General features: G+C 38.2%; 1 protein-coding gene across 3 annotated transcripts in view; it reads right to left on the minus strand.

The window, feature by feature from the left end:
• LOC125240626 (eukaryotic translation initiation factor 4 gamma 3-like) overlaps positions 1–16,206 on the minus strand; it is a 92,284-nt gene that overhangs the window by 41,414 nt on the left and 34,664 nt on the right. For all 3 annotated transcript variants that reach the window (XM_048148603.1, XM_048148602.1, XM_048148604.1), the window contains 5 exons: positions 7,083–7,144; positions 5,905–6,084; positions 5,125–5,184; positions 4,950–5,035; positions 4,111–4,855 (listed from right to left, as the gene is read on the minus strand). In XM_048148603.1, coding sequence (XP_048004560.1) covers positions 4,111–4,855; positions 4,950–5,035; positions 5,125–5,184; positions 5,905–6,084; positions 7,083–7,144 — 1,133 coding nt within the window. The remainder of the gene's footprint in view (positions 1–4,110; positions 4,856–4,949; positions 5,036–5,124; positions 5,185–5,904; positions 6,085–7,082; positions 7,145–16,206) is intronic.

Below are 16,206 nucleotides of genomic sequence, written 5' to 3' on the forward strand. Positions count from 1 at the left end.
AAATCATTGTTCTATCTTCAAAAACCAGGAAGGAAATAGTCGAGAGCGAATTGACCCCTCCTGTATCGTCTTAATTTAGCCTAAAATTTATATTTTTCTTTGTCAAAACCGGGTGCAGCAATTGGTTAAAATATTACATTACATGCTCTTTAAAATGAGGTTTATGACTTATGAGTTATGACTTTTATATCAATAACGTATTTTTCTGGTAATACCAAAATGAAGTTGGTTACAAAAGCTATTTAACGACTAATTTGTTCGGCTAATTTGCCTTGAGCTTGACTCAGTTTTGCACCGAACCGAACTACAAATCGTCAGTAAGAACAAAAATAAGCCCGATTAAATTTAATGATAACTATATTAATGGGGGTGAAATTCCTTACTCTAAATGAGTAGCTGAATTGGAAATGCCAAAGAAAATAAAGAAATTGTAATACGTAAAATAGTTAGGTTGAATTTCATACTTTCAGTATGAAATTAAGAAAAATGTATAAGACCGAAGAAAATCATCTGTACGGCAGTTTTGTAGCGGAACTCGAGGAGTAATATAATGCGTGTAGCATTTTTATATAAATTAGATTATCATAAAATTATTTACATTTTACTGAAGTAAAGACCGTATCGTTAAATATGGAGACAACTTTGAGTAGCCGTATTTATTTGCTATTATATTTTTTTCTTATAACAAGACATGTGCTTAATAAGGCACATAATAAGGTACGCATTTTGTCCTAGAAACTCGACGTAAAGCATGTGGTTTAGACAGCATTGACTTAATCCTCCCGAGTACCAATTACGATTTCGGACAAATGCTACTAGAAAATTCACAAAGTGCGTACAAGACGACACGATTGCGAAAAAAAATTGTACAGTGCGAACCTCAACGACACATGATCCACAAAGCAGAATATCTAGACATAGTCAAGCCACTGTTATTTTTAAAAAATAAAGTTCATGATCTGTGTATGGCGGCCATTTAGAGAATGTGGCATGGTGCTTACGCTAACTCCGACTTTGATGTCGAATTTAACTATCATACACTGTTTATATCGATCTGGTTTAGGCACTGTTCAAACACCATGAATGTCTATTAGACATTGGCCTATGCCTAATTTTTTTTATCAATTTCTCTCATCCTGCTTGTATCAAAAATTTACGGCAATCCGGAACGTTGCTCAAAAATGTGTTTTTTTAAATTATATAAATTCACCGCATTTATTCTGCAAGTACCCAATTGAACAACCATGAAGAGGACTCTTAAAAAATATATTTTGGCAGTAACCTTTGTTTGTCGAAATCGTACAAAGAGTCTTTGAGATATTCTCAAATTAAGCCAGATTAGGGGTTGTCCGAAATTTATTTGCTAGACCTTAATGAAAGTACCATAAAGTCCCTAAAATAAAAAAAATATCAGACCTTCTTATATCAAATAGTACTTACCAATACCTTCAGATCATACTCTCGGACCATAATAATACAAAATTATGCACATGTCAACATTTAGACGAGGTTTGTTTTGTCCCTATAATTAACGATACAGTCCTTACTAATATTATCTAAATCTGTGAAAAATAATTTTCAATAGAAATAAACAACTTATTCAAAGGTACAACAGGTACAGTCATGTGATAGTAAAATTTTATTATACCTTGAAGTCAGTGATATCCATTCAGTGATCACCATTTTATATGGAATTTGATAGTTGACAGCCCACTAACCTCGAGTTAAGCGGGTGGTGCAAGTGGCCCTATTGTCCCGGATTTGTAAGTTCACATTTTTGACACATTTGTTTTGAAGTATGTTGCGATGTGGCTAAGAGGTATCGTTTGCCAAATCTAACGATTAATTTCGAATTGGTTGAATCGATTAGGCCCTATGTACAAGGAGGCGCTTATACAAATATACGATTTCTATCAACTTACTGAAATGTCATTTGAATCGAAATGACAGACTGCCACAGCACTAGTTTAAAAATAAAAATGAATGATAAATGACATATAGACCGTCAACCAAATCTTGTCACTAGAAAAAGGCGGCAAATTTGAAAAATCGCGGGCTAGCAACACTAGTTTTGAAAATCGGTGGAAGTTCGCGTGTCATTTGTATCTTATCTGTGGAAATCTCCGTCCTACCAAAAAGAGAAATAACTAGCACATATCCGTCCCTTTTTAATACATTATCTAATTCGTAAGGAAGGAGCGAGCCCCTTGAAAAAAAAATATCTGTGGCTGTTCGACGTACATTGCTGTTTTTTGTTCGTTTCATAGGGATACCATACTTTAGTTTGATGTACATTGCTACTGCCAAAATTTGGTTGACAGGCTATAATAAGTAAATCCTGCGTGATAAATTAATATCGTAAAATACTCACTAACGAAGATCCGCAAAAATGTAACATGTGCTAGATTACGTTTAAAGTAAGCGAAATATTGTTTTTAAGTACTTGATTTTTTTTTAATAATAATAATAATATTACAGGATTTTATTTAAAATTTCATTAGGTTGCGCGAGTTTACGTATTGTGGACGCTGTCATGTGTCAAAAAGAGGTTCTTACAAATCTGGGACAATAAGCGGTGTAATCACATTTCTTGTTTCTTGTAAAGCCAGCTACTCAAACACCTGCCGCAGGAGCAATCTAGGGTGTTAGGATGGGGAGGACCTTTAATTACCTCCTTAATTGCCATGTGTGTGGGCAAGCAGGAGCAATTTCCTAGATGAGGCTGGGGAATCCTAGAATGTACCAACCACCCAGCCGGGTTGCCGCGTGTGTAGCACGATTGGGCCAATTCCATAATCAGTTCATCGGCGACAACCGAGCGAAGTGGAGGTCACAATGGAGAAGGAGCAAGAAAATTGGACACGAATAATCGATGTCTATAAAGAAAGGCCCCTACATGTGGGATAAAAAAAAACAAACCATTTTTTAACCGCAATATGCGAAATCAAAGTTCTAATTAATGTTTGAAATATGTCGGGAACACGGAAGCGATACGAGTATCAACATTGAGAATCGGGAACACCACAGAATTCTGCACGTGTGTGAGTGTACTAAATGTACTAGAGAGCAGAATAATTTGGGAGTAGTTCGGTCTAGTACAGTGCAGGGAATCGTGTCTTTTGTACTATTAGTACATGTCCTACACAAGCCTAGTAGTAGCTGTTGCGTTTGTAACTTTAAGACCGGGCACGCAAAAAATAAAAACTAGAGGTAGATATAAAAACAACCTGCATTAAATTATAGCCTAATCGATTCTACTCTTGATTCTGAACTCAGTGGATGGTGTAACACGTTGGATAATATTGATCTTCAAGATAATAAACCTTAAAGCGGAATGGATTTACGGGAGTTTGAAGTTAAGCTACACAAACAACGTCACGACCACAGAGTAAATATGGCGTCCTGAAATGTCTACCCCGCGCGAAATTTGAATTTGTGAATTTCAAATGCATTTAAAGGTAGTTAGCGCTTGCATAAAAAAATTGTATTTTTTTGTGGTTTATTAGCTCTATAGCATTTGATTGAAATACTTTTCAAAAATGAGTGTAACACCCTATTTACCAAATTGGCCATGTTTGACACAGGTGACATGAGTCATAAACAAAACTCATTACGACACGCCAGGCAGGCAATCATGGTCGCGCGATAAATGATACAAGAAAAACACCAGGCCGTCCATATCGCACTATTTGTAAGTGCGATAGGGACAGCCTTGTTTTATCATTTATCGCGCGACCATGATTGCCTGCCAAGTCTATCCCCAGAGTCCTGCCGTCGTGTCAGTCAGTTTCGCTGTCGGGCCGCGGTGCAGAAAAGAATACGCGTCCTTAAAGGCCAAGGATAAACTATTACACGGCGACAAAGGTCCCAACGTCACTGGCGACAGGTTAAGTGGCGCCACGTTCCTGGACTTTGCTCAAAATGCCTGGCAATGTCGTGCGACACATGTTTCCAGGGAGTGGCATAGCGCTGTGAGCTCGTCCTAGTTACAACATCTATGTTTATTATACCTCGCCTTTAATTAAATATCGGACATTAAAGATCTGACCAAAACGATTTTCGTACTACCAATTTACTAATGACTATAAGAAATTAAACCTAAGCACTTACCTAGATTTGTAGGTCCATTCTGCTGCCTGCTGGCAAGCAAGGATTCCGCGTCTTGTTGGACGTCTTTGTCCTTATTTTTATCCCTTTCTTTTTCTTCTGATCGGACACGTTCCCTAGGTTCTCTTATTCTCTGAGGCTGCGGGGTCAGCATGGCAGTGGGCGCGCCGGGCTGCGCCGGAGCGGGGGCGGCGGCGGGAGCCGCGGCGGGGGCGGAAGCGGGCGCGGGGAAGCTAGCGGGAGGGACGCTCGGAGCCACCGACGTGGAGCTTGAGACGGTGGGCCCCACACTACTAATATTCTCTGTGGACTTATTTATTTCTTCTTCTTGAGGCACGACTGGTTTAGTTTTATGTTTGTGTGGTTGTTTATTTGGTGATATAATCTTATTGCTGTCTACTACTAAAGGCTGTATATTCTGATCACTAGTCTTTTGCAGCTGCTTAACATTGGGCAGTTTAGGCACTATAACAGGACTGTCTGATATTGCTGATACAATCGGAGTTTCGTTAGGTACTGCAGCAACATCAGGTCCTAATATTTTATTTTCGTTAACAGTTAATATCTCAGACTTCACTAAACTATTATTTAAAGAGTTTATTGCATTTAGTTGCGGCTGCATGGGGCTTGCGGAAGATATAGGCAAATCTACATTTTTATAACTTGGCTTCACTGAAGTTTCGGTCGGCTGGTTAGCCACCTCATTTACCATTCTCGAGAATTGTTCAGCAATGCTGTGTGTCGATTCCTGCCAACAAACACTATGTTACAGTAATGTGTTCATCACCATTATCGCCAGTGAGCACTCAGGCACTAGTGTAGCAGGAACTTTCGATACTTACGGGTTGGGGAGTTTGACGCTCACTGGATTCACCACTTAGATATTGACTATCATTATTTGAATATAAATCGGTCAATATATCTTGCCCTGCAAGCAAACATTACGCACATTTAAAAAATTGACGAACAAATTAAAAACAAAAAAAGATATAAAGAGTCAATGAAGTGTTTACTCACGAGTAACGGGATCAATGATTGCGAGCCTATGACTACGTTTCGTTTGCGTCGGACGTATACCTGCAAAATCATAGTTCTGTTTAGCACCTACCTACTAAAAACATGAATACAAGTTACTAACCATGAATGTTTTAAGTCAACTGATTTAATTGTAGTAGTTACGTTTATTATATCATTTGGATCACTCAGCAAACAAAATGTTGAGATTACTGATAATACATAATTATGTGACCGAAGGCAGATTTAAGCTGGCGGTTTGCGCCGCGACGCGTATTTGGTTGTTGCGGTGATGGTATCTGAACTCAAAAGTTAGCTAGCAATGTAATTCAAAACGCATGCGATTTCGCGCGCCGTATAAATGGAAGCTTATGTGACCACCCCGACCCCGTTCTTTTCTCTTTTTACTGCCTGCGCGACTGAACAAATGGCGTTATCTTAACTTGCCAAATTGAGTGAAAATCGCGTTTTGTTCTCTGGGTAAATATTTAGTTGTGGGAGTCTTGGGTGACTGGAACTGGAGAAGTTTTAAGCCTTATTTCAAAGAAAAAAACTTGAGACATGGCCACTAACTATGCAAACCTTTGACCGTTGCCAACATTGTCTTTATTTTAGTTGTGGGTCAGGGTGGGACCTCATAATAAACAACCATGCACCTATTATATAAAACTGAGTATAAGTGTGTATTAGTCCCTGCAGCAGGGCAAGCACATGGACGCGAGATGGTGTCGTGGCCACAATGGGCTTGCCCTACTCGTCTCGTCTAAGAAGAGACAAACTCACCAGGCATGGGTTGGTGCATGTGGGGGGGCGTCTGGGAATGGGAGAGCGAGACCGCGGGCGCGGTGGGCGTCGGCGGCGTGCCCTGCGGCCCCATGATCGTGGTGGGGTTGTTGCGCCCGGGCGTGCTCGACTGCAGGTTCTGCGTCGGCAGTTGTTGGCTGTTCGGTGGGTAGTAAGTATCTGAAACAAGAACCCAGGACTCATTTCAAACGACAGAGAGAACCATACTGTGTTTGTTTTAAGCTAGTACTATCACTGAAAAGAAACGGCGAGTATAATTTAACTGGTTTTTACTGACTCGCAAGTTATATTTGCCAGAAAATGCCTAACTGCGGACTTTCAATGAATGTACTCAAAACTGTCTGACTTAATGTTATTTACCTTACTATATTGGATAATTAAAGACTGTCCACGATAAAAAGTGGTCATATATAACATGTTAAATCTTTTGATACAATGAGAATTTACAAGCAGCATGTTTGTCAAATAATTTGTAGATATCAAACTACATTATAAAAATACAAACAAATTATAAACTTTAGGTGGCCTATGAATTTTAGCAGTATGTATCTCATGATAACAATATTTTTTTGTACAATGTCTTCTTGCAGTCTTTACTAAGTTTTCCTGACAAAAATATTTTTTAATGTTTAATTATAGTAGCCAAAATATACCCTATTACATACTGATTTTACAATAGTAATCATTTTTCTGATTGTAATCAGATTAAGAAAGTACTGAGATTTTCTAACTTTGCTGAATTCGACTTTTTGACACTTTTTGGCTCTCCATACAACAATAACTGTCAGTGCTTGGAGTAGAAAGTCTTCCTAAAGTATTTTTTTGCTAGGATGTCATTCTAATGTGTGTAAAACAGCTTATAAAAATATAAGTATTTATAAAACTGTGCTAGGATAGGAAGCGTGTGAAAACGCTGTACAAGAAATGAAATGCTTGATGGTATACATTCGGCGAAACCTCAGACACACTAAAGCATTATAAGGAATAGCTTTAATTATTATATAGTTTTATGTATATAGATTTATCAAAATATAAAATTGCTTCAAAATGTGCATTCAGGAAGAAAGATTTATCATGTTATGTATGACCACTTTTTATCGTGGACAGTCCTTAGGCAAATGTGCGGTAAACCTATATTGTAAGTGGGTTATACTTACAAGGCGGCGTGTGGTTTGCGGGATTCGTGTAACTTATGTACGGTGTGACGTACTGGTAGAACCTGTGGAAAACATTCAAAATTAACAACTTACATGAAAAGCAATTGAATAGTTCAAAATGAGATTAAATGACATCAATATGAAAGTTTGAATCGAATGTTGTTAGAAGTTGAAAAACTAGAAATAGTGGACGACACCTGAACGAATTTAATTATCTTGATTATTTAATTATTCCTTCAAGTCACTCAACTTGTTATTTTGACTCATTTTACGGCAACAACATATTAAGCTTAGCGCGTATAAAAATATTGTACAAGCGAAACGACAATTATAATAATTTTTAAGAAAAAAAAACCGCCGATTTTGGGGTTTTTGGTGAAAGGTACTTGCGAATGTTGGATTATGTAGAAATGTGTAGGTATTTTTAAAACTGATTTTAATGTAAATCTTTGATTATTTTTTGATGGAAACACAAATGAATATACAACAATTACGTATACCGTTAAGGTTTGAGGAGTTTTCTCAATTCGTCATGAATCCGATATCCGATTATCGAGCATGACAAAATGTGACTTGAAAACTCAAATATGCTTAACAAACAGAACAAAGAGAACAAATCTCCCAACAAATAAATGTCACGTTCTGAACGTAAATGCATGCTGTTTTTATAAAAATACCAGAATCACTAATATAAGTGTGCCGTTCAGATTTGAGGAGTTCCGTTCTGATCATCATCAGTAGTTCCACTGCACCAAATGTCACTGTTCCGTACGTAAAAGCATGCCGTTCTTATAAAAACACAAAAATCACTATATGTATGCCTCTAAGATTTGAGGAGTTCCCTCGATTTCTCCAGGATCCCATAATCAGAACTGGGTCCTGATAAAAATGGGACCATTCTGTATGTATATACATTTAATCAAAAATTTTACGGCGACGGAGATATCATGGACCAAACATTAAAAAAACATACAGACGAATTGAGAACCACCTACCTTGAGATTTGGGCGGCGGTTCAAAATAAAAAGTTATTATTCTTATACATACATACAATCACGCCTGTATCCCATAAAGGGGTAGGCAGAACACATGAAACTACTGAAGCTTCAGTGCCATTCTTGGCAAATAAGGGGTTGAAAGAAAACGAAACTGTGACATTGCAGTGACAGCTTGCCAGCCTCTCGCCTACGCTACAATTTAACCCATATCCCATAGTCGCCTTCAACGACACCCACGGGAAGAAAGGGGGTGGTGAAATTATTTACCCGTCACCACACAGGAACTATGAGCTATAAATGAAAGGATCTATGTATTATCGGGAAGTAACACTTAAGAGATAGATTATCACTTGACCTTGCATCGTGAATAAATGGAACGTTCCATAAACGTTGCAGTGCTCTCCACTCAGTTATTATTCTTAGGTATAAATAACCAAAATATTCTAATGATTATGAAGGAAACGACAAAACCTTTGATTTAATTTAGGTAGTACTAGCCAGGTGACTATTTTCGTGTGAATGACGAATGACTAAGAAATCTTAAGAGATTAAGAATACTAATATTTGTACAATAGCTATAATAGCTACATATATCCAAATATTAGGTACTCGTTTAACGTCTCGTCACTGTCTCGTGTATCGCGATTTTTCTAAATAGATTACGCTTACCGTACTAGATAAGTACTGATTCTAGAGTGGTACAAGGTACAGGGTGACAATTCGATTAATGGATTTTAAAATGACATATCAATATCACTACAGATAGACTGGGCTGTTATAGAAAAATGAGAAAATAAAAACTTGCATAAAAATAACCTACATCGATCTTGTGACCACCATATAGTGAAATATGAAGCCGCATAAGAGTTTTAGATGTTAAGAATCAACTTCTTATACAAAGTAAAATAGGTAATTGACAACATTTCATTTTTCTTACCCCTGATTTTTATTATGGTGTTTAATAGTAGTCAAAAAGTTAAGAGACCCATATTTTTTCTTTTCATTTTATTTTGAGTTTAAATCCCTCATTTTTATTATTTAAAAATGCTTCGTTTTGAAAGGGCGTAAGTACGTTTACAGGAATAAAACATCATATGACTGTAGTCAACTAGAAAAAAAAGTCAAAGTATACTGTATCTGCAGCTACTTGACAGTGATATTTTTATTTTAGAATTTTCCTGTCCGTTGTGTTTGATTTCTTAAAACTAAATCCTGTGTTTACATTAATGTAATGTTTCGTGCCAGGTAGTCTAGCTTTGTCGCGCCAATATTATGCAAGAGCGATAGAGATAGATATCTACTAGCGTTTCGTTTCGTGAGCGTTTGTGCCATTCGGCTAGGCACCCTGGTTATGAAACTACAGATTGATGTCGCCCGAAACATTATTATTTTTCGTACCCCATTGACACAGAGTGGAATGGTATTGTACAAGAGCGGGTCCGCGATGGTTAATGAAAAGTCCGGAGAAGAGTAGAGATATTTCGTTTATTAAAATATTATTTATAATGCACTAATTTTAGGTACATGAAAATTGGCTAGCGTAAATTGCTGACTTGCTTGCCGCACGAGGCACTTCGTGTTGATTGTGCATTGCAACGAACAGGTATGCTGCTGTTGATTAGACCAATGTTCCCAAATGTAAAGATCACATAAATGTAAGTACGATTTAATACTTCAGGAACCTAAGCTAAGCTTCCTATGATTTGACTGTACAGATTTATAGTTATCAAAGCATAAGAGGTTCCCCATAGTCACATTTTTATATTTGTCATGGCTACCTAATGATTCTCCGACAATTTTTTAGCCGATTATTGTTTCGCTGGCAAGTGGCAACTATTCGCCGAATGCCATTTCGAAGAATAATCAAACTATCGCTGTCATTTTAGGTCGACTAACGTTACGTAGAATCTTGGTTAGCATAGAGTTCCGTTCGCTTCACTGTGCAAATTATCCGAACTATTATTGGACAATTTTCATTTAGCAAAGTAATATTTTCGTTTAGGCCACGTTTAGTCGAATAATGTTTCAAATTTTATAAATCGTTAAAAAAAATTCGAATAAAGTGAGTTTTGTTGACTGTAGATACATAAATAAATAAAGATACATAAATAAATAAATATTTAGAAGAGATAGAATTTCTTACACAGTATCACTTTTTAAATTGTCGCATTTTGTAAGGGGACGGGCGGGTCAATTGCGACTGGGGGCAATTTTAAACTGATCTTATTTTTTTCATGTTTTACACTATTAACTTAAATATCCAAAATCTAGATAAATAATAGGTAAAATTAATCCTTAGAATGAGAATATGATGATTCATCATTCTTCTTGCGTTATCCCGGCATTTTGCCACGGCTTATGGGAGCCTGGGGTCCGCTTTGACAACTAATCCTAAGATTTAGCGTTGACACTAGATTTACGAAAGCGACTGCCATCTGACCTTCCAATCAGAAGGGTAACTATTAGGCTTTATTGGGATTAGTCCGGTTTCCTCACGATGTTTTCCTTTAGCGAAAAGCGACTGGCAAATATCAAATGTCATTCCGAACTTAAGTTCCGAAAGACTCATTCGCGACGCGACCTCCGGATTGAAAGTCGCACGCTCTTACTGCTAGGCCATGTAGGCCACCAGCGTGCAGCGCTTATGTTAAAATAAATGTGTGTTGCTCTATAAACGCTCTAACAACTAGATTTTTGAATCTGCAGAACAGCAAGCAAGTTCCAGTTCCAGCCCACTAACCTAAAAAAAATATCATATGATAACTCGACCTATTGTGTTTCGACCAATTTTTACAATTACTAAGTGATTATTCGACGAAATATAAATCGGCGTATCAATTATCTGCTTACTGACTCCGTTTACGAATGAATATTATGCGTAATGAAATTCTTCCAATCGTTATTCGGCCAAAGGAGTCGTTGTCGGCGTACCGAAAATCGGCGTATTCATTTTCAAATATGATCGCACCTACTACCTATATCAGTTAATATATTTTTCTCAAACATGGTATGAAATATTGATGTTATGTGCCTTATAATTGGCAGCGAAGTATGATGTTGCAGGTGCGGCTAGGACGATTGATAGATAATGGAATTTCATACAAACCTTACAGGCCAAGGCCGGCAAAGTCCTCTTTTTTAATTTCCAAACACAGATAATTGTGACATAACATCCAGGTATTTAGCCAATTAAAAAAAAAACTATAAGGGGCTTTATAGACGTGCCGACTGCAACTGGTACGGGCCCTAGACAATATTTGATTTTGGGTGCGTTTTCATACAAAAAAAAAATTTTTCGTTTTTTTTTGATTTTTTTTTTTAACTTTATGTTTTTTTATAAGCGTATACGGGGTATCAAAGGGGAACGAAAATTCGATTATTTTTGCGCTACGACGCACCGTTTAGCAGATACAGCCATCCAAAGTTACTATTTTCAGTAGACTTTATTTATTTCATACCATGTTTGAGAAAAGCACTATACATACCTCGGCGGGAAATGGGGTTGCCCGCCTCAGACCTATCCGGCCTCGCTTCGCTCGGCCGTCTATATGTCTTCGGCCGGCAACCCCCTTTGTCCCGGCCTCTGTAGTAATGTACTATTGCACCTTTGCTCTTTATATGGTATCAAACGTACGACATTCAATACGAAGGTCGCAGATTCTAACCCTGTCTTGTACCAATAATTTTTCAAAACTTTTGTGCGAAATTAGGGTTTCTGCTCGAGAGTCTCGAACTCGAGACTTCTCGAGACTTTCGGCTTCATTCGAGACGAGAAAAAAATTACAGGTACTCGAGACGTCTCGAGGCCCGAATGTAAAGTACGACCTGAAGTGAAATGCAACTTTTTACCTTCTGCCCGGTCTCATCGCGAGGCGGTGGGGACGGTGTCGAACGGCGGTCATAAATTATAACGAGATAAAGCGATCTAACCTCTCATTCCAACGTAAGCTGGCAGCGACTTTGGCTAGTTTTGACAGCCTCATGTTATTTAAAAGCAATTCGTCATTACAAAAAAGTCAGCGCGTTTATGTATCTTGGGTCATTGATAACCTGCAAGAGTGCTATGGCTAACTTCGACAAGATTTGGAAGAACAGAGGAATCCGACGTCAAAATAAAGTGCGATTATTTCAATAATCTCGATATTTATGTACTTATGGACTTGGACCCCGAAAAGTTTTGATGTGGCTAAGATTGACGCTATTGAGATGTGGTGCTGGCGAAGACTGCTACGAGTATAACTTGAAAAGCTAGAAGAACTAACAAACATCTCTATTTTGCAAGAATTGAATATCACCACACGGCTCTCTAAAATATGCCAAGAGCGACCCTCAGATTTTTCGGACACATTATGAGAGCACCAATGCATAATATGGCGAATTAATGGTAAACATTCTTGGGGTGGGGCTCGTAAGAGATGGTCTGACTGTGTGAAGAAATCGTGTGGCGACAGCGTATACTGTGCAGTCCACATGGCTTATGACCGCGTTCAATGGAGACACGCTACTTGTGGTCGCGAACCTCGGCAATGAGGAAACGAGGAAGAAGAAGAAGTTATTTTAAACGTTTAATTTCAATGACATTATGATTTAATACATGACATTTTAATTTACTTAACCCGTGCACAGGCGGGGAAGTTAAAGGATTAGGTATTATTTTCAAGATTATAATTGTAGGTTTCTTGTAAAAATTTGATTTATGTTTATTTCAAATAAGATTTTTATTGCTCTTACGCATTTTTTACGATAGTGTGGTGCAATAAAAACTACTAATCATATTGTTGTTTATTGTTTTATCAAAATTTTACCATTTATAAAAAAAGACTCGAGACTCGAGACGACTCGAGACTTTGGGCTCGAGATTTCTCGAAACTCGAGACTTCTAATAGGTCGAGAAATCAGAAACCCTATGCGAAATGTCATTTGATATTTTCCAGTTACTTTTCGGTGAAGAAAAACGTCGCGAGGAAACCGGAATAATCCTAATAAGGCCTAATTACCCTTTCAGTTGGAAGGTCAGATAGCAGTCGCTTTCTTAATAACTAGTAACGTAGTGGTAATTGGTAGATAGACAGATTAAGAGGAAAAAATGAACCAGACTCTTAATTTTGATGTGTCGTTCTCATCGATATTAAAATTACGATTACATCGTAGTTTTAAGGTGCACCCAGACCGGACAATCAAATTGGCAATTTGATCGGCTAATCAATATAATAACTTTTTCAGTGATTTCGACAGATCAAAAGCTCTGTAGACCTCTAATTAGAGATACAATTTTAATTTCAAACCAGCAATAATATTATACGAAAATTATATGATATACTTGCCAAAGCATGACGGATACTTTATCCACATAGATATGTGATAAAATGAATAATATTTTATAATAAAGACTAGTAAAGTTATCGTCGGACAGGGTATTTTATTTTTTACCTACAGGCTCGGAAACCTATTTATGCTTTAAAACCAGGGACCGGACAACCCCTTCCGCGCTACAAGCCTTTCATTGGGAATCCCTAACGTAAGGAAGACCAGCGTAGCCAGATCTACGGAAAAGTCTGTAGATCTACGGATTTCGGGGCTTCAACACAGACCTACGGATTTTTTTGAAATTTCTACGGAATTCCAATAAACACAATTTTTTACTAAATTATACATGTAAGCAATAAAGATATTGTGAGTTATTGCTAATAACGAAACGTGATTCCCGTCTGTCACGCTTCGGACTCAATTCGGACTATAGCGACTATTTATACTTTTGCGTTTCGTTACACGCCGCTCACGCTGTACAAGATCTAACTTTCTAAGGCTACACTAATGTAGTAAAAGGGAACGGAATTGAAGCGTACCAATACCTTTGGTAGGTACGCACTGTAACTAATAATATGGCGAAAAAGTAGAAGTGCTACATACACTTCTACTTTTCATTACTCATTATTTATGCTTCAATATAGTCTGTCAAACAGAGGTGTGTCACAGTAAAAAGGCGCGAAATTTTAATTCTTCGTGTCTTTTAATTATCCTATTTTTTTAATTTTCCGCTTTTTCAAGATACGGAATCGGCCATAAAAACTTAAAAGAAAAGTCTGTAGAACTACGGATTTTTTAAATTGCAATCTACGGAATTCTACGGATATTTTGGCCGCAGCCTACAGATTTACAGAATTATAATCTGGCAACACTGAGGAAGACCCAATCGAGAGACTCTCCCTTTCGAACTGCAAGCCCATTCATTTGACTAGCCCTTACAAAAAACTTAGCAAAACAATAAAGCTAGCCCTGTGCATTGGCTTACCGCTATCCGATACGGCTTGCAATCCTTTAATAAGGGTTACCCTTATTTTAAGCGCTATTTATAAGGCTTTCCCTTTTGTTAAAGCGTAGTCGAGCCTTGCGTGAAAGAGACAGGATTATGAATCTAAGCTATTGTAAGAACAGGAAGGAAAATGCGCTGTTGCCACTCCGCACTATGCGCCCCATTTTTAATTTTGCAACGAAACATGTTTTCGTTGGATAAAAGTAGAACACGGCTAGAAATTATTTTTTCCCCTCACTAGCTCGGAAACACGTGTTTTGTCCTTTAATACCAGCGGGTAAAAACGCATTTTATCCACTAGTGGGTAAAGTAATTTGACCTTGAATAAAGTCAAATTAACTGCTTTAAAATTGACAAAAGTAGGTGAATCTAGTAATAAAGATGATTGATAAGAAGAGAAGACCTGCGGAACTACTGGAAGCAGTGATAAACGCATTTTTTGCGTTGTAGTTTCCTCGCTATAGTGAGGGGAAAAGTTTTGTGTTATACTCGGGTGCAAATGTATTTTACTTCTCGTGTGTTAAAAAACTCGCAAGTTCAGGAATCCTTTCACTTGCTCGTTTTTCAATTCCACACTCGGCGTTAAAATACAACTTTGCCCCCTTGTATAACAAATAACTATTAATGAACTGGGAGACAACGGACTGATGGATCGCCTGATGGTAAATGATCATCGTCGCCCATAGATCAGTATGTATGTTCGTACGTATGAATGTACGTAGGTATGTATGAATTTATGTAGGTATGTATGTATGAATATAATTATGTAAATATGTATGTATGCATGTAAATATGTATGTATGCATGTAAATATGTATGTATGCATGTAAATACAGTGTTGGCCGAAAATCAATACAATTAACCATTAACATTACACATTGAAAACGTTAATCGCCAACATAAAAACAAGCCGTTTTCGTCATCCAACTCGCCTTGACGAGTTAATTGGGTGAGCAGTTCCTAAGATAGAGCTGATGCTGAACCCTGGCTTTTCCCAGGGGAACGCGGGATTGGTTTAACATAGGCAAGCGCTGTTTTCGTCATCGGACTTGTTTTGAGCAGTAATCAAGGTAGAGCTGATGCTGAACCCTGGCTATTCCTAGGGGAACTCGGGTTTCGTGCAACATAGGCAAACGCTGTTTTCGTCATCGGACTTGTATTGATGAGTACTTGAGTGAGCAGTAACCAAGGTAGAGCTGATTCTGAACCCTGGCTTTTCCCAGGGGAACGCGGGTTTGGAGTAACATAGGCAAGCGCTGTTTTCGTCATCGGACTTGTCTTGATGAGTACTTGTGTGAGCAGTAACCAAGGTAGAGCTGATGCTGAACCCTGGCTATTCCTAGGGGAACTCGGGTTTCGTGCAACATAGGCAAACGCTGTTTTCGTCATCGGACTTGTATTGATGAGTACTTGTGTGAGCAGTAACCAAGGTAGAGCTGATGCTGAACCCTGGCTATTCCTAGGGGAACGCGGGTTTGGAGTAACATAGGCAAGCGCTGTTTTCGTCATCGGACTTGTTTTGATGAGTACTTGAGTGAGCAGTAACCAAGGTAGAGCTGATGCTGAACCCTGGCTATTCCTAGGGGAACTCGGGTTTCGTGCAACATACGCAAACGCTGTTTTCGTCATCGGACTTGTCTTGATGAGTACTTGAGTGAGCAGTAACCAAGGTAGAGCTGATGCTGAACCCTGGCTATTCCTAAGGGAACTCGGGTTTCGTGCAACATAGGCAAACGCTGTTTTCGTCATCGGACTTGTCTTGATGAGTACTTGAGTGAGCAGTAACCAAGGTAGAGCTGATGCTGAACCCTGG

This window comes from Leguminivora glycinivorella, chromosome Z (genome assembly GCF_023078275.1).
Source record: "Leguminivora glycinivorella isolate SPB_JAAS2020 chromosome Z, LegGlyc_1.1, whole genome shotgun sequence".
NCBI classification, from domain to species: domain Eukaryota; kingdom Metazoa; phylum Arthropoda; class Insecta; order Lepidoptera; family Tortricidae; genus Leguminivora; species Leguminivora glycinivorella.